Below are 22,503 nucleotides of genomic sequence, written 5' to 3'. Positions count from 1 at the left end.
CGGGCAGACGAGGTTGACCGTGTGGGTTCTGGGGAAGTGACTGGCGTGGGGGGGTTTGCTCACTGACAGGTGGAGCTGGTGTGACAGGGAGTGCCAGGGATGGCTGAAGGGTCTCCACTGTGGGTGGTGAGGTAGGGCCCTCCGCAGCAACGCCCACAGTGAGTGGTGAGCCGCACACCAATAAGGTCTCCTCAAGGAAGTCGTAGAGAGTCCAGCCGCGCGTGTCCTGTGGCAACCGCTCCTTCAAGGAAGCGTTCAAATTACCCCTGAAGAAGGCCACCAGGGCTGAGTCCGGGAAGTCCGAGACACTCGCCAGCTCGAGGAAGACGCTAATGTGGTCTTCAATCAGATGGTCTTCTTGTCTTAGGCTGAGTAGGAGAAAGTTAGCCTGTTGAACTGCTGGATCCATAGTGTGGTCGATCATTCTGTAATGAATCAGGAGAAGGCAAACGGGGGGTGTGGATCCAAACGCGGTTTATTCAAGAAAGTAGAGGGAACAAACACTGGAACAAAATAAATGGGTCCACAATGGGAAAAGGAAACTAAATACTAAATAACACACTGCAGGGGATAAAAGGTCCACAATGGGAAAAGGAAACTAAATACTAAATAACACACTGCAGGGGTTACACAGGTTGGGAAAGACATCCACGAAGGGCAGGGTAGAAACATAAGCGACGGTAACCATGAGCTGTAACTGCTACAAGAAACATCAACATTAGTCAAACATCAAACAACGATCAACAAGGACTGAACAAAGAACCAGGGTTTAAATACAAGAGGAACAAACAAGGGAATGAGTGACACCTGGGGGGAACAATCAGGGAAGGAGAAGCAATCAGGGGAACACCAATCATGAAAAGAAAAAACAGAGGACTACAAAGACCAGACAGGAAACAGGAACTAAACTAAACTAAACTTCAAAATGACAGCACAAAACAAAAGACAACAATGAACATGACAGAATAAAAGAAACTACAAAAACCAAAACAGGAACTACACTAAACTTCAACATGAAAACACAAAACAAAAGACAACAGTGAACATGACAGAATAAAAGAAACTACAAAGGACAGACAACAGGAAACAGGAACTAAACTAAACTTCAAAATAACAGTACTAAACCAAAAGACAACAGTGAACGTGACAGAAGGAATGTGTATTACTGATGACAAGTTTTACAATTGTTTTGTTCATAGTCTTCTTAATAGAAGGTTTATTCCAGCATCTTCCTTTCAATGGATGGCATTATTTGATATTAAATTGGACTCTAGTTTGGTCTCTTCCCCACAAATATTTATTAACTAATAAGATTAAAGTAGTAACATTTAAAATATTGCACAAATGTTATATTTGTAATAGTAAACTTTCAAAATATATTCAAACTGTGGAGAACCAAATTTACTTTTTGTGACAAGAAGAGACAGCTTTGTAGTGAATGTGTTTTAAAACATTTTGGAACAAGTTATGTACTCGCCTCTCAGAAAAAACAAAAAAATATTAACTTATGTATTAACACTTTCAGTATCATCTTTTTCTATCATAACACAAACCCTCAGATTCAGTATAATATTAATTAATTTATTATTCTTGGAAAATTCTTTATACATAAATGCAACTTTTTCTGTAAGACACCACATATTACATCTATGTTGGGCACAAATAACAAAAATAACTAACATTATACAACCTCATGTAACCTTATTGTTTCTCTCTGGGTTTTTTATCTTCTTCTTTTTTCTGTTATGTGATTCTTCCATCATCTGTCTTGTTAAACATTTTTGGCATTAAAAAAATACTAAATACTTGAGCATACTAAGATGGCCACTCAAACACTTCCGGTGGCTTCACATTCTACTGGCAGTTTACCATTGAGTCTGTGATCCAGTTCTATATATCAGTGGTATAAACTGTATATATCACATGGTAAGACCTGACTTGTGACTTCTACTGTGCTTGTAGGTTTTGGCAAGGACAGTATTCTTAATGCAGATATTATTAGGTAATAATTTAAAATCAATTTAAGATTTTCTAAATAATTTCTTTGTATTTAACCAATTCTATATTTTGTACAGCGTATCCTAAGAGTCTTCTTTTAAAATAGACCATTTTATTTTGAGGATGATCCACCAGTTAAACTAGTTATTCTAAAAATGTAAAATGTACTTTTACTCACTCATTTACTCACCCTATGTTGTTCAAAACCCAAATGCTGTGTTTTACTTGGAACATAAAAACAGATATTTTAAGCAGCTCTATTCCATATAACAGTTTATAGTGAGCAGGATCTGTTGAGTTTCAAAAAGGACAAATACTATAAAGCACTATTAAAGGTGCAGTATGAAGACATCATAACATATGACAAGTGAACTATATTCCAAGCTTTCTGGGGCCACACAACAGTTTTATGTTGTATGGACTACTTTTACGGTATTTTTATAATAATTTATTTTCTCTTAGGACCTTGAGAGGAGTGGTCAATATGAACTGTTTTTGAATGGAAAAGAGCAGCGTTAAGATTCTACAGGAAGAAAAAACAATGAGGAGAAACTTGAGGGCTGTAAATGAGCATTTTCATTTTGCTAGCCAGCTGACACAGACATGTCATTTTACAGATACATCAATGATGATGTATCTGTAATCCTTTCTTTGAGATAGCACAAAAAACGTAAGAGAAGATGACTGAAACAGGCAAATTGCTAGCAACGCAGACACAGAGTTTGTCTTGTACTGTGTGCAATTTAAAAATACATGTATCTTTTTGTGGCAGCGGGGGCGTGGTCAAGCGCCCGTCCGGGAGAGGAAAGCGGTAAGGGCGCTTACACCTGAGCTAAATTATGCCTAACACCTGTCTCTAATTCCAGTGAGCACAAGGTAAGCTTTTTAATTCCCTTAGTTTCTCACAGTATTACTTTCACACACAATACAATACAATACAATACAATACAATACAATACAATACAATACAATACAATACAATATCAAACACTGGGTTTGCTTGTCGTCTCTCTCTATGACTGGAGGCTCTGTGTCTGCTTTTATGCCGCTCTCCTCGTGCTCACTGGAATTAGAGACAGGTGGTAATTTAGCTCAGGTGTAGCGCCCTTACCGCTTTCCTCTCCCGGACGGGCGCTTGACCACGCCCCCGCTGCAATTTTTAAAGATTGATGTTAATATTAAATCGTGTGCTTTAAAATTTTACAAGCACCCTGCAGTTATTAAACTACATCTTTACCATCTTTAAAGAAATTAATGGATAAATCAAAACGAACAGAACATACAATGAAACTGGAGTGATTCAAGAAACTGCCTCTGCTGCTGGTTGTATTTCATTGGATTTATTTATTTATTTATTTTATTATTAGTGATCATGATAAAGAAATATAAGTCAATATGTTTCTTCATACTGCATGCATTCTACAAACCTCAACCCATAACTTTACAACTATAAAACTGATTTAAAATGGACATACAGTATATGACAAATACATATACTGGGAGAATTATGATTTAAAACCAAGCAGGGACAATCGTAAAGAGTTTTATCCCAGCAAGATAGTAAAAAAATAAGTTATGGTAAGGGTTTGATATCTAATTTCAGCACAACATAGATCATGAAACATAGCTGAAATCATAAAAAAAGATAATAATATAATCAATAACACAATGATTGTTCCCACAATGAGTACTTCACAGTAAACTCCAACAGTACAGTAAATCTTCCAGTAGACCCCAGTTATTTATATTATTATTTCTTTAAATCCATTGAATGCTTTAAATGAGTTAATGTGATTAACACTTCTTCGTTCCAGCTGCAAATCTGACATAATTTTCTGAAGTACAGAGAAATGTGTGCAATGTGCTAATGATAATGAAAATATGGAAAATAGCGCTGTGTGGTTTTAAACCGTAATTTGGTCCTTCAATAAAATGTAGGTTTAGAACAATTCATCCTTGACATTTGTCAGCATTAATTATACATAAAACATTCACTGTCTATCACTCCCTTACATACTCTAAATAAAAAAAGGTATTTGGTTCCCATTATTTCAGGTACATTTCTTGGACACACAGATCAATTGTGCAGATTAAAGCATTGCACTTTGCTTTGTAAGACGTAAACATCAGACTTGTGATCCTTCAGGCACAGTTAAGATCTAAGAGAGGAGGCTGTAAGGCACATTTGCATTTGAATACTCAGGCATTAGGCACATCTGGAGCAAAAAGCATTTCTCCCCCCACTGGTTCCATTTAGGTCTTGTGGCCTTTAGGGTTTTGGTCATAATTTATAAATACCCAAACTCTCACATTCACACACAAACACATTCACACACACGTTTGTGCAGCATTATGAGGACTTTCCATAGACATAATTATTTTTATACTGTACGAACTATAGATTCTATCCCCTAAACCTAACCCTCACAAAAAACTTGCTGCATTTTTACATTTTCAATAAAACATCATTTAGGATGTATTTTTTTAAGCAATTTGAATTATGGGGACACTAAAAATGTCCTCATAAACCACATTTACAGCCTAATTACCAGTTTTTGTAACCTAAAACAATAGTCTTCGTAAACCACTTAAACCTGCCCACACACACCCACACACACACACACACACACGTAATTGCACTTTGTTGGCAAGTCTTCTCCTCTTCCACGTTGGTTATTTCACATTTTTACAAAGAGTTACTCCACTGTCACAGATTTGGCCAGGTTTCTTGGACAGTCCACCTGAAAGAAAAAGGGCAATTTTTGTTGACAAAACGTAAACAAAAACTACATGTAAACATTTCCTTAACTAAAATAAAAATAAAGGTTTTTCAAACACAATTGGAAAAACTGAAAATAGCTTTTCAGAACGCCAAAACTAGCTTAAATAATAAAAAAAGGCATGAAATATTTTTTGTTTTAGATAAACAGTATATTATAAAATGTTTAACTTTTACAACCTGCCTTCATCCATAAACATGAAAATGGCAAAAGACAGTGATAGCACTGATGACCCTGAGAAATGTTACAGTATTAAACATATTTAAATGATTTCGGTTATGTATCTTTGGCAGCCATAAATACTAGCAGTCAGAAAATGAAAACAAGCTAAAACTAAACTACACTGAAAGGACTAATTAAAAATAATTGTAATAAAATAATAATAATAAATACAATAAATGAAGCGCCCTAAAAACACTCTCTAGAATAACAGATATGTTATTATAAATACATAAATACATTATTTTCAGTTTGAATATTACGTAACTGTATCTAAGTAGTTTAAAAAAATAATAATAAACGGATATCTCTGGATAACAAGTTAATAAATAAATAACTCTGGAGAGATAAGCGTACATCATATCCTCTGAGCACAGCCAGATGGAAAGATATGAGCTGCAGTGGAATGACACTGAGGATTCCCTGCAGACAGTCCACCGTCTGAGGCAGCTCAATGGTCTTATATGCCATTTTACTGATCTCTGGGTCGTCCTGGCAACATAGGATGATAGGCCGACCCTAAGAGACATACACAAGATATTAGTCATCATAAATTGATGAATGTTTGGACTCCTGCTGATATATTATATTTAGGGATTGGCTTTTATCATTACAGTATGTAAATTCCTGATGTTGGTTACCTGTCTGGCCATGACCTGTTGCAGGGCATTGTGGCACTTTTGATAGCAGGCATCTTTCATGATGATAATGATGACTGGCATGTGCTTGTCGATCAACGCCAGAGGGCCGTGCTTCAACTCTCCAGCCAGAATACCTTCAGAGTGCATATATGTGATCTCTTTAATTTTCTACAGGGAAAACACAGAACAGGACATAAAAAAATGAACACTATTTCACATTCTGCGAATGTTCAAAAGCTTAAAATGGATTTAAAGTGTGTAATTTTTCAGTGTTAAAATACATTCTCCTATCCCACCTAAACATGCAAATACAACTACAAGTAAGCCATTTGTGTGCTGAATTCCCAAAAAGTGTCTCTCTTGTGCAATCGAATCATTGCTTTCATGTTTCTTCAAGCATCTTGACCAGCCCAAAACAGCAACATTGGCTCAACCGCTGGTGTGAGTTTGGGAGCATGACTTTTTAACAGACGATTTGCAGATGGGGACATTATTTTTGCAATTGCGTATGGTGAAATTACACATTTCAGCTTTAAGTATTGACAACACTATATTACATTCTACTTACCAGTGCCCCCTCTAGACACGTGGCATAGTTGTAGCCTCGACCCATGACCAAAAGAGACTTCTGATGGTGGAGCTCCTCAGTTATGCTCTTGATCTTGTCATCAAGAGCCAGAACCTCCTTGATCAACTCTGAATGGCAGACAATGTCAAAATTAATATTATCTAGAGCTTCTTGTTGAATAAAGGCAAATGCTGAAAAATAAACATGGCTTATTACAGCATACGTGTGATTACACACCCACCTGGCAATTGTTTGAGGCCATCGATGATCTCCAGTCGCCTGTTCTGCTGTGAAAACCTGTCTTCACTCATTATCAGACCAAACATGATCAGAGACACAAACTGACTGGTGTAGGCCTGCAGTTGATCAAAACACAGAGTCAGTGTACAGTACAAGCAATAGATAATGCTGAAGAGACAGAGGAAGAAAGAAAGAAAGAGGTAGAGACAAACAACATGAGAAGGTACTAAACAAGTTTACATAGTCAGTGATGCACTCTCTTATTGTGGGCCATAACTACTATTAGAACTATTCTCATTTGTAGAGCATTTGGCAGGGTTCCTACACTTTTTTACCAATTAATTTCCTTTCATGGAATTTTTCATGACCTTCTATGTCATTTGTGAATACTGGATAAGAGTTTTAAAAATATTATTCAGATTTACAATTATTATGGGGTGTTTCCTCAACTTCAGGCCATTTCATATGCCAGGGGTTGATTTTCATTAAAACAAACAAAGATTTAAACCTTTTCTGTTATTTGAGGGTCTCGTTAAAACGGAGTTAGCAACTTTTCAAATGCCTTTCATGCACAAATTTGACAGTTTTAGCCTTGTCCCAAACCCACTCTTTCAATACTACATTTAGAAAATACCTTTGAAAATTCAAATTATTACATATTTAAAATTAAGCGTGAAATAAACACAAAGCCTTTTAATATTTATTGTATGAAAAATTATTTTTACCAATTTGTTTTATGACCACAAAAATTACGACCACATCAAACAATGTTGCCCCTTTTAAAGTTTTTATTTTTTTTAAGTGAATGTACTTGTTAACCAAGTTGACAAAACTGTCATTAAAGAGCATTAAATATGAGACAAGTGATGTTTGAAGAAAAAAAAAATATTCAAAGTAAATATAAATGGAATTTTAATATTTAATTATAATAAAATAAAATCCAATAACCAAATAAATCATAATAATAAAAAAATTATCTAAAAATGGCCAGTAGAATTACAGGCCTTACATATAAATTCCTCAACTTTTGTATCGAAGAAAAAAAAAAAAGAAAAATCACTTGTAATTGTATTAAATTGAATTATATTATTTTTAATAAATTATCATTTATTTTTAAATAATTATAATAAAATATTAATAAAAATAATAAGGTAAATGCAAATTTAAGGTAAAGAAAATTCAAGATAAATATCACTTGTGAGTATTTGTATTGGCCGTCATTTCCAGTCAAGCTATAACTTTGCCAAACTATGCAAATAGTGTGAAAATATTATTTAATTGTGTATTTAGGATACAAAAGCTTTGACGTCAGCTTTGAACTGAGCATTAGCAAGACAAAAAGGCTGCATTTTATTTAAATCAATCAGATATCACCATGGTTTGCAAGCGAGTTTTACTCTACACAAGCTGACATCTAGCTGATGACATATTTTAGAGCAGAACATAGCTAAAAAAATCTTTTATCCACTTTTAAAATTCTCATGACTTCTATTATTTAGAAGATTCTATTAATTAACTTTTTCAGGCCTTTAAAACAGGTGTTCCATGACTGTGGCAAACCTGGTTTTGAGACATTCACAATTTAAATATGCAACTCTTTTGTAGTTATGGAGAACAAAGAGTGGCCAACATGTTTAGTTTCATTTGGCTCTGTATAGTACCTTAGTGCTGGCCACTCCGACCTCAGGCCCAGCATTGATGTGAACTCCACAGTCTGTCTCCCTGCAGATGGAGCTGCCCACAGTGTTGGTGATGCCAACAGTCAATGCGCCACGCTGCTTACAGTAGCGTAATGCCATCAGAGTGTCCGCTGTCTCACCTGATCAAACCCACACACTCAATCAAATAACTTATCATAAAACCGATAATTTAATCAGCACTGCTGGCATGCAAGTGTTAGTCTCATCAATATTATAACCTGTAGCATCACTGGCTATTAACACTATTTTACTGTACTCAATAAAAGCAATGAGTTGTATTAATGTGCCACATGTATCTGGAGATTATCTCACATCATGCCTTTGCAGTTGTGTAATTCAGTCTAATTTCAAGCACAAATGTCGTCATTATTATCAATATTTTCTGAAATATGAAACATGAGAATGACAGTTAAGAGTTTTACTTTACCCGACTGGCTAATGAAGAAACAGACGTCATCTCTGAATACGGGAGTGATGCGATCCAGGAAGTCACTGGCCAATTCGACCATAACGGGAAGCTCGGTCAACTCCTCAAGGATCTGACGTGTCTGCAGAGAAAAATCAGAGATCATGTGTTTAATGAAAAATAACAATTTCGTTTTCATCCATGAAAGGAATAAAATGACAAGTATGTTGAGTTCCAGTCAGAAAAAACAAATGCAAAAACTCACTGCTACTCCTGCATGGTAACTGGTTCCACAGCCAATCATGATCAAACGTCTGCATCTCTTTATCTCCTTCAGATGGTCGGACAGGCCACCAAGAAGAACTACACAGATAATACAATTGGTTGAAAGCAAGCTGATTGACCAGGAATGAAATTAAGATTATTAGACCCAATCGTGTATGCCATATTGCTAAGATGAGGTAATTTCTATGCATTATAGCATCACTAAATGGAATTGCAAAAATAATGGTTGTTTTCAAACAGGTTTTCAGAACACTCTCCCCATCTGCGAAATTAAAGAGTCAGACAAATTCTAAATTACTGAAGCATATTTTAACTGTGCAGAATTTACAGCAGGATCTCCATGTAATGTTATGGTAAAATGTAAAGTCATTCTATACCTGTGTTGCTGTCAAAACATATTCTGCCTCTCATGGTGTTGAAGAGAGATTCAGGCTGCTCAAAGATCTCCTTCTGCATGAAAGCCTTGAAGTTACCTGAAGATGTGAAACAGTATTTGCACAAAACCTCAATTTGCTGAGCTAAGAAAGTCAAGTGGAGGTGAAGTAGGGTGCCATACAATGTCATGAAAATGAAAGACATAATGATCTTCTATGTCTACCTCGCTACAATAACCAAGGAATTTATGCAACACAGTGGTATATCTGATTCTGGAGCCCAAAAGCAATAGCTAAGTGGTTTCTTAGTTTAAGAAGGGTTCTTACACTGTCATGACTGTCAGAGACATCTTAATGGCCACTTGGTTTCTATTTATGTTGTGTCGCCCTAGGCAGTAAAATCTCACTGGATCAAAATGTCACTCCTTATTGATATTTTAAATATCAATAAAAAATATTTTATTTGTTGTGATTTTATTGCATTTCGGTATTCCGCATCATTCGCACAAACGTTTTCATGTGAATTGTTGTTTCACACCGAGTAAGAACAAAGTATTAATTTTACAGAGTTATTGTTATACATTTTAAATGGGTAGTTCACCCAAAACTGAAAATTCTCTCATCATTTACTCACCCTCATGCCATGCCAGATATGTATGACTTTCTTTCTTCTGCAGAACACAAATTATGATTTTTAGAAGAATATTTCAGCTCTGTAGTTAGTGAATGGGTGCCAAAATGTTAACACTCCAAAAAGCACATAAACGCGTCATAAAAGTAATCCATATGACTCCAATGTTTAAATCAATGTTTTCAGAAGTGATAAAATAGTTGTGGATGAGAAGCAGTTTAATATTTAAGTAATTTTCGGCTTAAAATTCTTCTCCCTGCCCAGGAGGGGGCGGTATGCATGAAGACTGTGAATCACCAAAAACACAAGAAGAAGAATGTTAAAGTAATCCGTTTCTCACCCACACCTATCAAAATGCTTCTGAAGACATTGTTTTAATCACTGGAGTTTCCTGGATTAACTTTATGCTGGTACATGTGATTTCTGGAGCATCAACATTTTGGCACCCATTCACTTGCATTGTATGGACCAAAAGAGCTGAAACATACTTCTAAAAATATTTTTTTGTGTTCAGCAGATAAAATAAAGTTATACACATCTGAGATGAAATAAGGGTGAATAAACTATGAGATAATTGTAATTTTTGGGTGAACTAACCCTTTAAAATGTACACTACAGAGTTCACTATCGACATCTGTGGTTGAAACTTTGCAAGTTACTCGCAAAGACACATTGTTTTCTGTTTTATGTCAATCGTGCTTCAGCACTTATCTTCTGCGTGGATGAATCTGATGGTTTGAGATTTAAGTATGGTTGCCTGTGATCACCATATCAAAATTTGACTAGCTACACCAAGAATCACTGACAGGTGTGGTACTAGGATGTAATCCTTGGGCAACAGTTTATCTCTTTGTTGTATTTTAGGGGTGTTGTTTAATGGTGATGGTGTTTAGTGTGATTTGGGACCTTTCATGATCTGCTGGAGCTCCATCTGTAAAGTTTGAATTGCACGGACGGGGTCCTCTCCTGCTGTACGCTTAATTCGGTGCACATACAACTTCCCCTCCATCACCACGGCTACATCATCATCCTCCAGATAGATCACCTTATTGGTGTGCTCAATGATAGCACTGAGAGAGAGAAACCACAGAAATCGATATACAAGCAAGATAAAGCACCAAAAACAGAACAAAACTGATCATGATTACTTTTTTATACCAATTCTGTGTGTAGTGAATTTTGTGACCACCAGGGTGCAGTGCTAAGCTGACAACATTTTTAGCATAATTTAATCACAATTTCTGTTTCTGGTATGACTGGCATGACCGGTTTAACCTCCTAGACTTCTGTTGCATCACTGAATTTCTATCAAAAAATATTTAGGCTGTGTGTAAAAATAACGTCAATTAGTGTGAAACAATGACGTCAATTTGCTCTAGAGTCTAGTGTTACATACTGTGTATATATATATGTGTGTGTGTGTGTGTGTGTGTGTGTGTGTGTTTTACCTTGCATCAGATGCAAAGTAAAACTCCACTGCCATTCTGTCATGGACTGAGTGCAGGGCATTGGTGCTGCCCTCTTGGTTACGGAGGTTTTTCTCCTGGAGTCCATCTCTCCTGGAGTCACCTATAAAAAGAAAATAACATGAGTGTCTTTAACTTTTAAATATTCATTCAGTCAAATATTCACATCTAGAGAATGACTGCTAAGAGCAAATAGAAAACAAAATGCTGTAAAAAAATTTTTTTTTAAATGTCAGCATATTTCAGTTTACACAAAATTTCAATGTAACCACACCAAAGAAGTGTTTAATCTTCTTATACTAAGAGTTTTAAAAATGTACCACTTACCTGTGAAAATAGTTCCAAAGCAATTAAAAAGAAACAGTAAACAGAAACAGCTGTCTTTGCCAAATAAATATTGTCTATAAATACAAGTACACAATATAATACATCATAAATCATACTTTTATTACATGTTGCCCGATTCATATAAAGAGATAGTATCAGAGGATTATGATTATCAGAACTCAGCCATTACGATGACGTCTGTCGCAATAACTGAACTGGATTTTTGGCTGATACTATAGTTCTATTTCAAAGAACCACATTCCAAAGTAAGGCTTGGGCTAGATGCTACATTCAACCCACCTTTAAATATGTTCCCTTGTTCCCTTCAACCTTGTTAATTTTCATACCTTTTCAATACCTCAGCGCAAACCATGCCAGAGGTCATTATGGTTACATCAATGCTGTCTTTTGTCATTTTTCTACGCTTTTATCAAACAACAGAGGCCTGATCATATTCTTTGCTTTTGGGGCAAAATAAAAGAAGACACAAAGACAACACACTCACTTCCAGTGAGTGGAACTGGTTTGGGGAGATGTACAAGCGACAAACTGAATGGGAAAATCAAAGGCTGAACTTACCGCAGTTGTACTGGACAGGGATTTGTTCTGTGGAAAGCTCATACTGACAGCGTACACCGATTAGCAGCGGACTGCCCCGCCTGTTTGAAAGAGGGAGAATTAAGGGATAGATTTAATTGTATTTAAAGGTTTTTTTGTGTATGTACATATGAACAACAAGATGAAATAAGAAAAAGGATAGTAATCTTCCAAATAAGACACTCAATCTTTCTTTTCAGAGGACATGGACACATATCACCAAAAAAATGACTCATTCTTGTTTCTACAGGACAACAGCACACCTGCAGGACTTTGCCCCAGTTTAAATCCAACTGTGGCTGCTTGCCCGTTGGCTCGCCCATCTCTCTCTCTCTCTCTCTCTTTCACTCTAATATCCTTGTTGAGATCCGTCCCCCTCCACTCTTGTTGAGGAAACATTTCAGACCTATATTTGCATGCACCACCTATCTTGCTTGGCTCAGCCTGTGATCCCTTGTGCTAACGTGCCAAATAGGCACATTGGAGCAGCTTCTCAGTGTTTGCTTTGTTCAAATTGCTTGGGCAGTTGCCTTTCAGTGTGCAAAGCCAGCTAAATGTGCACCACCTGTGAAGTGTATTTTGGATTGGAACTATGTACAGATTTCATAAAAAACGAATGATTTAGCTTTAGTCTCACGTGCAGTCAAATGATAAGCAAATGAAGTTAAGTGTGAAGATAGACAGGAAGTATGAGAATATAGAAGTGATTTGAGTTTAATCTTTTGTTAATACCATTGACAAATCCCTTTGGGATGAATTCTTCAAAGAGCACATGAAAGACACACCCTTGGAATTTAGGAATGGCCAAGAAAAAATAATGGCTAAAAGTCAAATTGGATTTTGAAGAGAATGTAAGTGGTGCATGCTTTATGTCCAGCTGCTGCCACAATGCTAAGGTGTTAAGAGAGATCAAGGAGAAAGTTTCCAGAAGAAATATCTACACATCATTAAATCAAGATTTAAATGATTGAGTAAGATAAGACTGGTTCCCCTTCTGTCGCTCTCTCCATGTTGTGTCGGAGAAGCGACACTAGGGGTCTCTCTTGAGCGCCGATATCCACCTCTGATCTATGAAAAAAGGCCAATGAGAGTTGGCAGCCAGTATTTGCATGTCCCGCCCCCTGACATACGGGTATTTAAGCGGCGCAAATACGGGAGTTCATTCAGAAAATTTCTTCGGAGCCGATGGTCTGTCTGCAGTTTGCTGCGAGTTTACACACCACTATTACGTTCCTGTTTCCTCTGACGATCTGCATGCTGTTGGATTTGACGGCGCACAACAGCGGCTTTCTCCTACTTTGCACGGCGTGCATTGTTGCCCCTGAGCGCTTCGACAGCGCAGACTCACACACATATACTGTGTATTAAAAGAGTTATTTCCCTTAAAAGAGTGAATTTCTCTAAAAGAGCAAAACACAGCGGCGTTGAACGTCCTTTTCAGGCCGCGTCTTTTTCAAGATGCCCTTCCGCCCCTGTGTTGTTCCTGGATGCGGTAGAGTGCTCTCCGTTTCAGACGGCCACAGGCGCTGTCTCGTGTGTTTGGGCCGCAATCACACCGAGGCGGCGTTTGTGGATGGCTCATGTTCTCACTGCGAGAACATGACCATGACCACGTTGCGGTCGCGGCTTGCTTTCAACAGAGAGCAAGCCACCCCAGCTGCACCCCGCATTGCTCCTTCTTCCCACGGGATTGAGGACAATGCGGTTGGCGCTGGGGGCGATTTGGGGTCGGCAGCGGGTGCAGTTTTGCCGGGTAGCCCCCCGCGAACCTCCCGTTCCCCGACACGCTCGCTGGTCCCCGTCCACGCTCGCGGCGATAGCGGCTCGCCTCACAGCCTGGCTGTCTATCCTCCCGAGCCCGAAGCAGATGAGCTCGCCGCTGCATCGGAGAGTGTGATGTCTGATGCCGAGGACTCCCCTGGACTGCCGCCTTCGGGCCAGCAGGCCCAGGCTGAGGCCGACGCTCAGATGTCTGACATGCTTTCCCGGGCCGCCGTGAGCGTGAGGTTGGATTGGAACCCTCCATCCTCCCCACAGCCTTCACGGTTGGATGACTGGTTCCTGGGGCAGCGCACCGTTCGCGGCTACGCATCCCCCCGGTCCCGTTTTTCCCGGAGGTGCATGACGAGCTGACGTCTACGTGGAGAGCCCCGCTCTCCGCTCGTCTAGGTGCCACCCGCTCCACTCTCACCACCCTCGACGGCGGAGAGCGCCACGGATAAGGGGCAATTCCCCAGGTCGATAGGGCAGTTGCGTACCATCTATGCCCCGGTAGCCCTACCTCCTGGCGTGGCCGCCCCATACTCCCATCCAAGCCCTGTAGGACAACATCCTCACTCAACGCGAAGGCCTACAGTGAGGCTGGACGCGCTGCCTCCGCCCTGCATGCGATGGCCCTCCTGCAAGTCCACCAGGCCAAAGCACTCAGAAACATGCACGGGGGTGGACCTGATCCTGATGTGCTGCAGGAACTGCGCTCAGCGACCGACCTCGCCCTGAGAGCGACAAAGGCCACAGCGCAGGCACTCGGACAGGCGATGGCCACCCTAGTGGTCCAGAAACGCCATCTCTGGCTCAATCTGGTCGAGATGCGTGAGGCTGATAAGAACCGCTTCATGGACGCACCTGTCTCCCAGATTGGCCTTTTCGGTGACACCGTCGAGGACTTCGCCCAACAGTTCTCCGCGGTGAAGAAGCAGACGGAGGCCATCAGTCACATCATGCCCCGCCGCAGACCTGCCGCTACGGGCCCCGCCCCGTCTGCCCGCCGAGGGCATCCCCCTGCGAAGAAACCAGCTCCTGCTCCGACTCAACCCTGGCCCAGCTCTAAGCTCCAGCGTCGAGCACCCCGCAGGCATCGCACGCCCCGTCTCACGAACCCCCTCTAGGACCCGGAAGGCTCCCAAGCGTTCCTGAGACAGCCGACCCAGAGCCAAAGACGTTAGCTCCGGAGGTGGTAAGACCGCTCCGTCCCCCAGTGGAGGGCCGGGAGGAGAAACCTTTGTTTTTTCATTTGCCACACCCCCTAACGGGGGCTGTTTTACCCACATTCTCAATAAAAGAGCTATTTCCTTTGCCTCTGGGTCACCTGGCCCGCAAATGCCGTTCTCACGGCAATCTGCTTTCAGATTATGACAGTCCCGGTACACCGGATGCGGCGATCCCGCCTTCCGCCTGCCCACGACTGTCCCCCGGCCGGCCGGTTCAGACGAGTCCAGAGGACGCCAGCATCAGACCTCCTCCTCAGTCACGAACCCGCCCCCTGCCGGGTGCGCGGAGCAAGGTAAGTGCTTTGAGTCTATTCTCAGCACCTCAGCATCAGGCCGCAACGAAGCAGCCCGACGCTGCACTACCTGTTCCGCCCCGCTGCGAGGCCCCGCCGGGTACGTCCAAAATACTCGTCCCTTTGGTGCTCCTAGCACAGAGCTGGGAAGCGTGGTTTTCGCTTCCCAACGCATCACGCTGGCTGCACTGGACCATTCGACTCGGTTACGCAATTCAGTTTGCCCGGCTCCTGCCCCCCTTCAGGGGCGTCCGCTATTCCGCAGTACACGGCGAGCATGCCAGTTCCCTGCGCACGGAAATCGCGACCCTCTTAGCCAAGGGTGCGGTAGAGCCCGTCCCTCCAACCGAAATGAGGAAGGGTTTCTACAGCCCTTACTTCATTGTACCCAAGAAAGGCGGCGGCTTACAACCAATCCTGGACCTGCGAGTTTTCAATCGGGCCTTGTTAAAACTCCCGTTCAAAATGCTCACGCAGAGAAATATTCTGGCTGGCGTTCAGCATCTAGATTGGTTCGCAGCGGTAGACCTGAAAGACTCGTACTTCCACGTCTCAATTCTGCCACAACACCAACCCTTCTTATGGTTCGCATTCGACGGCCAGGCGTTTCAGTACAAAGTCCTCCCCTTCGGCCTGTCTCTGTCCCCTCGCGTCTTCACGAAGGTCGCAGAGGCAGCCCTTGCCCCGCTACGAGTAGCCGGCATCCGCAGAGACCAGGTGCTCCGGCAACGCAGCCGTTTGGGGCTTCAGGTGAACTGGGAAAAGAGCAAGCTCACTCCGGTTCAGAGCATCTCTTTTCTCGGTTTGGAGTTAGACTCAGTCTCAATGACAGCACGTCTCATGAGCGAGCGTGCTCAGTCGGTGCTGGACTGCCTCGCTTCCTTCAAGCCAGGCACAGTGGTCCCTCTAAAACTTTTCCAGAGGCTCCTGGGGCATATGGCGTCCTCCGCGGCAGTCGTGCCGCTGGGGTTGATGCATATGAGACCACTCCAGCACTGGCTCCAGACTCGAGTCCCGAGACAAGCATGGCACCACGGCACGCATCAGGTAAGGATCACCCCCGCCTGCCTCAAAACACTCCGACCCTGGACAGACGTGCTTTTTACGGGCAGGAGTGCCCCTGCAGCAGGTGTCCTGACGCATTATGGTCACAACCGACGCCTCCCGGTCCGGGTGGGGTGCCGTGTACAGCGGGCACGCAGCAGCGGGCCATTGGAAAGGGGCCCCGCTGCGTTGGCACATCAATTGCCTGGAGTTGCTGACAGTCCTTCTTGCTCTCAGGAAGTTCCTCCCGTTAGTTCGGGACAAACATGTCCTCATGAGATCGGACAGCACCACGGTGGTGGCATACATAAATTGCCAAGGCGGCATACACTCCCGCCACATGTCACAACTCGCCCGCCGTCTCCTCATATGGAGCCAGCAGCGACTCAAGTCGCGTGCCACTCACATCCCCGGCAAGCTCAACGTCGTAGCGGACGCGCTACCATGACAACGCGATGCCCGGCGGGGAGTGGAGGCTTCACCCGTAGTCGGTCCAGATGATTTGGGAATGGTTTGGCAAGGCCCAGGTAGACCTGTTTGCCTCCCAGGAAACCTCCCACTGCCCGCTCTGGTATGCCCTAACAGAGGCTCCCCTCGGGACAGACACGCTGGCACACAGCTGGCCCTCGGGGCTGCGCAAGTACGCATTTCCCCAGTGAGCCTTCTTGCACCGGTGCTGTGCAAGGTCAGGGAGGACGAGGAGCAAGTCACGTCAGTGGCCCCCTACTGGCCCACTCGGACTTGGTTCTCGGAACTCAGTTCTCGCGAAAGCTCCTCCCTGGCAAATTCCCCTGAGAAAGGACCTCCTCTCTCAGGGACGGGGCACGCTCTGGCACCCGCGCCCAGACCTCTGGAACCTCCACGTCTGGTCCCTGGACGGGATGCGGAAGAGCTAGCCGGCTTACCGGCGACCGTTGTGAATACAATCAACCAAGCCAGAGCCCCCTCTACCAGGCACCTTTACACCCTAAAGTGGGGCTTGTTCGCAGATTGGTGTTCTTCCCGAACTGAAGACCCACAGAGATGCGCAATCAAGTCAGTGCTCCTGTTCCTACAGGAGAGGCTGGACAGGAGGCTGACCCCATCCACCCTCAAGGTGTATGTTGCCGCCATTGCCGCCCACCACGATCCTGTAGATGGCAAGTCTTTGGGTAAGCACGACCTGATCCTCAGGTTCCTGAGAGGCGCCCGGAGGTTGAATCCCTCCCGGCCAGGCCTAGTTCCCTCCTGGGATCTCTCGGTAGTCTTGGCAGGACTCCAGAGACCTCCCTTCGAGCCGCTTGAATCAATTGGACTCAGGACCCTCTCTCTCAAGACGGCCCTGCTGATCGCGCTCGCCTCTATCAAGAGGGTCGGGGACCTGCAAGCGTTCTCTGTCAGCGACACTTGCCTGGAGTTCGGTCCGGCAGATACGTCTGTGATCCTAAGACCGCGACCGGGCTATGTGCCCAAGGTTCCTACCACACCCTTCATAGATCAGGTAGTGAACCTGCAAGCACTGCCCCGGGAGGAGGCAGACCCAGCCCTTTCGTTGCTATGTCCAGTGCGCACCCTGCACATTTACCTGGACCGCACACAGAGCACCAGACGCTCTGAGCAGCTCTTTGTCTGCTTTGGGGGACGGCAGAAAGGGAATGCCATCTCCAAACAGAGGCTCGCTCACTGGGTTGTCGACACCATCACACTGGCTTATCACACCCAGGCCGTGCCGCTACCCTTGCGGGTCCGAGCTCACTCAACAAGGGGTGTTGCGTCCTCGTGGGCACTGGCCAAGGGCACCTCCCTAGCAGACATCTGTAGAGCCGCGGGTTGGGCAACACCCAACACCTTCGCGAGGTTTTACAACCTCCGCGTTGAGTCGGTTGCGTCTCGTGTTTTCTCAGGTCCGAGCCCGTAGAACTCGGTAACACGTAGACCGACCGGCCGGGTGGATCGCTTGCGCCCAGCGCCCTTTTCCTGACGTCAAGTTAAAGTAGTGCGCCTTCTTCCCAGGGCGCCCCACTCCGAGTTGGGCCCCTGGTCGATTCCTCCCCAGCCCTCCGGGTCTGCGGTTCAGCGGAGGAACTCGCCGACCCAAGCCACTGCGGGTACCCTGATGGCTACCCTGTACTGGTATAGGTGCTCCACAGGTAAGGCCTCCTGCGCGGACTCCACCTGTGTGTAATTCCACGGTTCTGTCCCCTTACGAGCGGACCCCCGTGTCTCCCTTAGGCAGTTACAGCTGCCCCGGTCGCCGTGCTGTAGCAACTCCCCCCTTTCGAGGCTGGATCTACCACCGCACCATACTTTCCACACGAGCCCTAAGACGGCTGTGTGACGTGTCTACCACTTTTCCTCCCCAAGAAAAAGGGCAGGTGTGGTCTCCGCAGGGTCTGGGTAAGACCCCCTTCCCTACATGCGTGTAAGGGCCCCGGCCGTGATTGCTCTATGCAAGAAACATATAGAGAAAAGAGGCCCAGCCAGGCTGGCCCGTTCCCATGTTGGCAAACATCGCCTTGTTCCCCTCCCAGGGTAACTAGAAGGATTCCGATGTTCTTATGGGGCATTGGGGAAGGGTACGTGCAGCCAGGTACAGACGATGCACGGCACTGGATGAAATCCCTGCCCGCCTCTGTATCGGCGGTTCACGTACACGGTTCAGCGCATGGCAAGATTGGATTGGGTCCCCTAGTGTCACTTCTCCGACACAACGTGGAGAGAGCGACAGAAGGGGAACGTTTGGTTACGTATGTTCCCCGAGGGAGGGAACGACACGTTGTGTCTTTCCTCCGCCATGTCGCTGAACCGAGCCACTGTTGTGGCCGGACCATTTCCGGCTCCTCAGAAAAATCCTGAATGAACTCCCGTATTTGCGCCGCTTAAATACCCGTATGTCCGGGGGCGGGACATGCAAATACTGGCTGCCAACTCTCATTGGCCTTTTTTCATAGATCAGAGGTGGATATCGGCGCTCAAGAGAGACCCCTAGTGTCGCTTCTCCGACACAACGTGTCGTTCCCTCCCTCGGGGAACGGAGGTTACATACGTAACCAAACGTTTTCAAATTATTTTTTCTTGAATTAAGCATTTTTTTTATGATTAACAAGTTTATTTTAAATGTAAATCGAACACAATTTAGTAAGGTTTATGCTTTAAACAACAAGAAGAAGAAAAACAATTAGCCAATAGCGTAAAAACCTTAATATTTTATGCTATTTGCTTCTCAAGTAAATATATATTGCTTTAAGACTGTTTAGATATTTATATTAGAAAAAAAGAGAAAAGACCTGATTAAAAAAAAGATGGTTTGCCAATTATGTGTTTGTTAGAGTGTTCTGGATAGTTGCTAGGGCATTGATAGGTGGCTGCAAATGTGTTCTGGATAGTTGCTAAGGCGTTGCTAGGTGGTTGCTAGGGTTTCTTGGGCAGTATCTAGGGTGTTCTGGGAGGTTTCTAGGGTGTTATAGGTAGTTGCTAGGATGTCATGAGTGGGTTCTAGGGTGTTCTTGGTGGTTACTTTAGGGATAGTTCACCCAAAAATGAATGTTCTCTCCATTTACTAACTCTCATGCCATCCCAGATAAGTATGACTTTCTTTAATCTGAAAAATATCTCAGCTCTATACAATGAAAGTGAATGGTGACCAGATCTCAAAAGGCCAAAAAAGGATATAAATGCAGCATAAAAGTAATCCATAAGACTCCAGTGGTTAAATCTAGTAGTATGCTTAAGAAGCAAAATAAGTGTGAGTGAAAAACAGATCAATATTTATGTTCTTTTTTATTGACTTTTACAGTCAGCCACCTACTGGTTGGGGTTGGTCAAAGGTGGAGATTTTTAGGAAAAATGACTTAATAATGATCTGTTTCTCACCCACATCTATCATATCACTTCTAAAGACATGGATTTAACCACTGGAGTTGTATGGACTTTATGCTTCCTTTATGTCCCTTTTGGAGCTTCAAAATTTTGGCATCTATTCACTTGCATCGAATGGACCTACAGAGCTGAAATATTATTTTAAAAATCTTGATTTGTGTTCAGCAGAAGAAAGAAAGTCAGACACATCTGGGATGGCATGAGGGTGAGTAAATGTTGAGAGAATTGTAATTTTTGGGTGAACTTTCCTTTTAAGGTATTGGTAAGTGGCTTCAATAATCTTTTGAGTGGTTGATAGGGCATTGTTAGGTGGTTGTTAAAATGTTGTGGGTGGTTGCTAGAGAATTGGTAGGTAGTTGCCATGGTGTTCTAGATGATTGATAGAGTATTGGTAAGTGGTTGCTTGGACATTCTGGCTGGTTGCTATGGGATTAGTAAGTAGTTGCTGGGTCGTTCCTAGGGGGTTGGAAGGTAGTTGCTAGGGTATCCTTGGTGGCTGTTAGGATGTCAGTTGGTGGTTGGCTGCTAGGTTGTTCTGGAAGGTTGATAGGGAATAGGTAGATGGCTGTTTGTAGGTGGTTGCTAGAGTGTTATGGGTGGTTGCTAGGGAATTGAAGGTGCTTGCTAGAGTATACTGGGTGGTTGCAAGAGCATTGGTAGGTGATTGCTTAAGTGTTCTGGGTGGTTGATTTCTGAACCAAGATAAAAAAGATCCCTAATTCTTATATCTTAGAAAAATGCTCTCCTCAACAATCAGCTCAATTTAAATTATCATTTATGAACATGGCACAAATGGTTAAGTAGTTAGTAAAATTGCTCCAATACCAAAAACCAATATCATCTGACATATTAATGTAATTTGTAAAGTTAAATAATAGGTATGAGTAACTGAAATTGCCTTACCAATCAGCTTAAATAATTATTCCAAAGCTACTTGCGCAATTTCATTTTTAGCAACAAAAAGTTCCATGAATAACTTTTTTAAAAAGTCTATTCGATGGGTCTAAAAACAAAAGCATGTTTAGTGTGTATGCAGTAACCCACACTGATGGGTCTTGCAACATGTCCTGACTTAAGATGTTCTCTTCACAGCAGGACAGAATTTACAAACGCCAACAACACATTTGTTAACAACCACAGATGGGCAGATGGGAATAATTAACTTTGGTCTTGGCCTCAGTCGACTCAAAATGACATATACTAGGTCAGAGTACGATCCAACCATGCATAGCTGAATATCCCTTCATAAATATATTTATTATACACTTATTATATTCTTGTCTTAAGAGGTGCAAAGTGTGACAAAAAGTCAAAAATCTATTCTGGCAGCAGATCACGGATAGGGGACTGTACCCCTCCTGCTTCTGTTCATTGGCACAAAAATAAATAATGGAGTGAGACTGGAAGCTTTCAGACAACAGAGAGAACAAGTGAGAAATGAGAGAAGTAATAAGGAACAAGGAAACTTTAGTTTTTACAGTTCTGAGAAATCTTAGCTCTTGCTGACCTGGTGGCAACAGCCTCTCCTGGGAAATGGATGCTTTTGAAAACCAGAGCAAATGCCCCTTCCTGAGGAAAGATCAAGAAAGAACAGTAAATGATATAACATTCATATACTGTAGATTTCTCAGGCACTCCATTCCCAAACCTACTATGCTAAATGACTGTTTACTGCCTACATAGTCTGCCTTCTATAGCAGCATTCTAACTGATCAGGAAACTCAACATTTAGAATAATTTAGAACACTCCACATAAAGAGCAAATCTGTACGTTATAAAAATAGCACACATAAGACTCAACTCACAATTGATTTTAATCCAGGTGATGGGAGAGGTACAATGTGAAACTAATACTTAAGCATAAATATACATTACACACACAATTAAATTTGTTTTTAAATTGTTTATATTGTCTATACTTTTAAGTATCATATTAATACTTTTATAATAAATTATTATCTTAAATGCATTTTTTCAACTTGTACGTTTACATGCACTTGAAATGTTTGATTTCAGTCGAACTAAAACAATAATTCCTTTTTATAATGTCATGTAAACCTATTAGTCTGACTGGAAATGTACCAGT

The 22,503-nt window shown here is 42.6% G+C and overlaps 1 protein-coding gene across 1 annotated transcript in view; it reads right to left on the bottom strand.

Moving 5' to 3' along the window:
• Window positions 1-3,316: 3,316 nt before the first annotated feature.
• The window catches only part of gfpt2 (glutamine-fructose-6-phosphate transaminase 2), a 38,401-nt gene continuing 19,214 nt past the window's right edge, over window positions 3,317-22,503 (bottom strand). The window contains exons 7-19 of the mRNA XM_052100214.1: window positions 21,925-21,986; window positions 12,215-12,294; window positions 11,291-11,411; window positions 10,749-10,912; window positions 9,215-9,310; window positions 8,818-8,915; window positions 8,574-8,694; window positions 8,108-8,265; window positions 6,448-6,562; window positions 6,207-6,334; window positions 5,639-5,806; window positions 5,355-5,516; window positions 3,317-4,739 (exon numbers count right to left, since the gene is read on the bottom strand). Coding sequence (XP_051956174.1) covers window positions 4,695-4,739; window positions 5,355-5,516; window positions 5,639-5,806; window positions 6,207-6,334; window positions 6,448-6,562; window positions 8,108-8,265; window positions 8,574-8,694; window positions 8,818-8,915; window positions 9,215-9,310; window positions 10,749-10,912; window positions 11,291-11,411; window positions 12,215-12,294; window positions 21,925-21,986 — 1,518 coding nt within the window. The 3' untranslated portion in view covers window positions 3,317-4,694. The remainder of the gene's footprint in view (window positions 4,740-5,354; window positions 5,517-5,638; window positions 5,807-6,206; window positions 6,335-6,447; window positions 6,563-8,107; window positions 8,266-8,573; window positions 8,695-8,817; window positions 8,916-9,214; window positions 9,311-10,748; window positions 10,913-11,290; window positions 11,412-12,214; window positions 12,295-21,924; window positions 21,987-22,503) is intronic.

This window comes from Xyrauchen texanus, chromosome 31 (genome assembly GCF_025860055.1).
Source record: "Xyrauchen texanus isolate HMW12.3.18 chromosome 31, RBS_HiC_50CHRs, whole genome shotgun sequence".
NCBI classification, from domain to species: Eukaryota; Metazoa; Chordata; class Actinopteri; order Cypriniformes; family Catostomidae; genus Xyrauchen; species Xyrauchen texanus.
The sequence above is the reverse complement of the archived record's forward strand: the minus strand, read 5'-3'. Positions and strand labels throughout refer to the sequence as shown.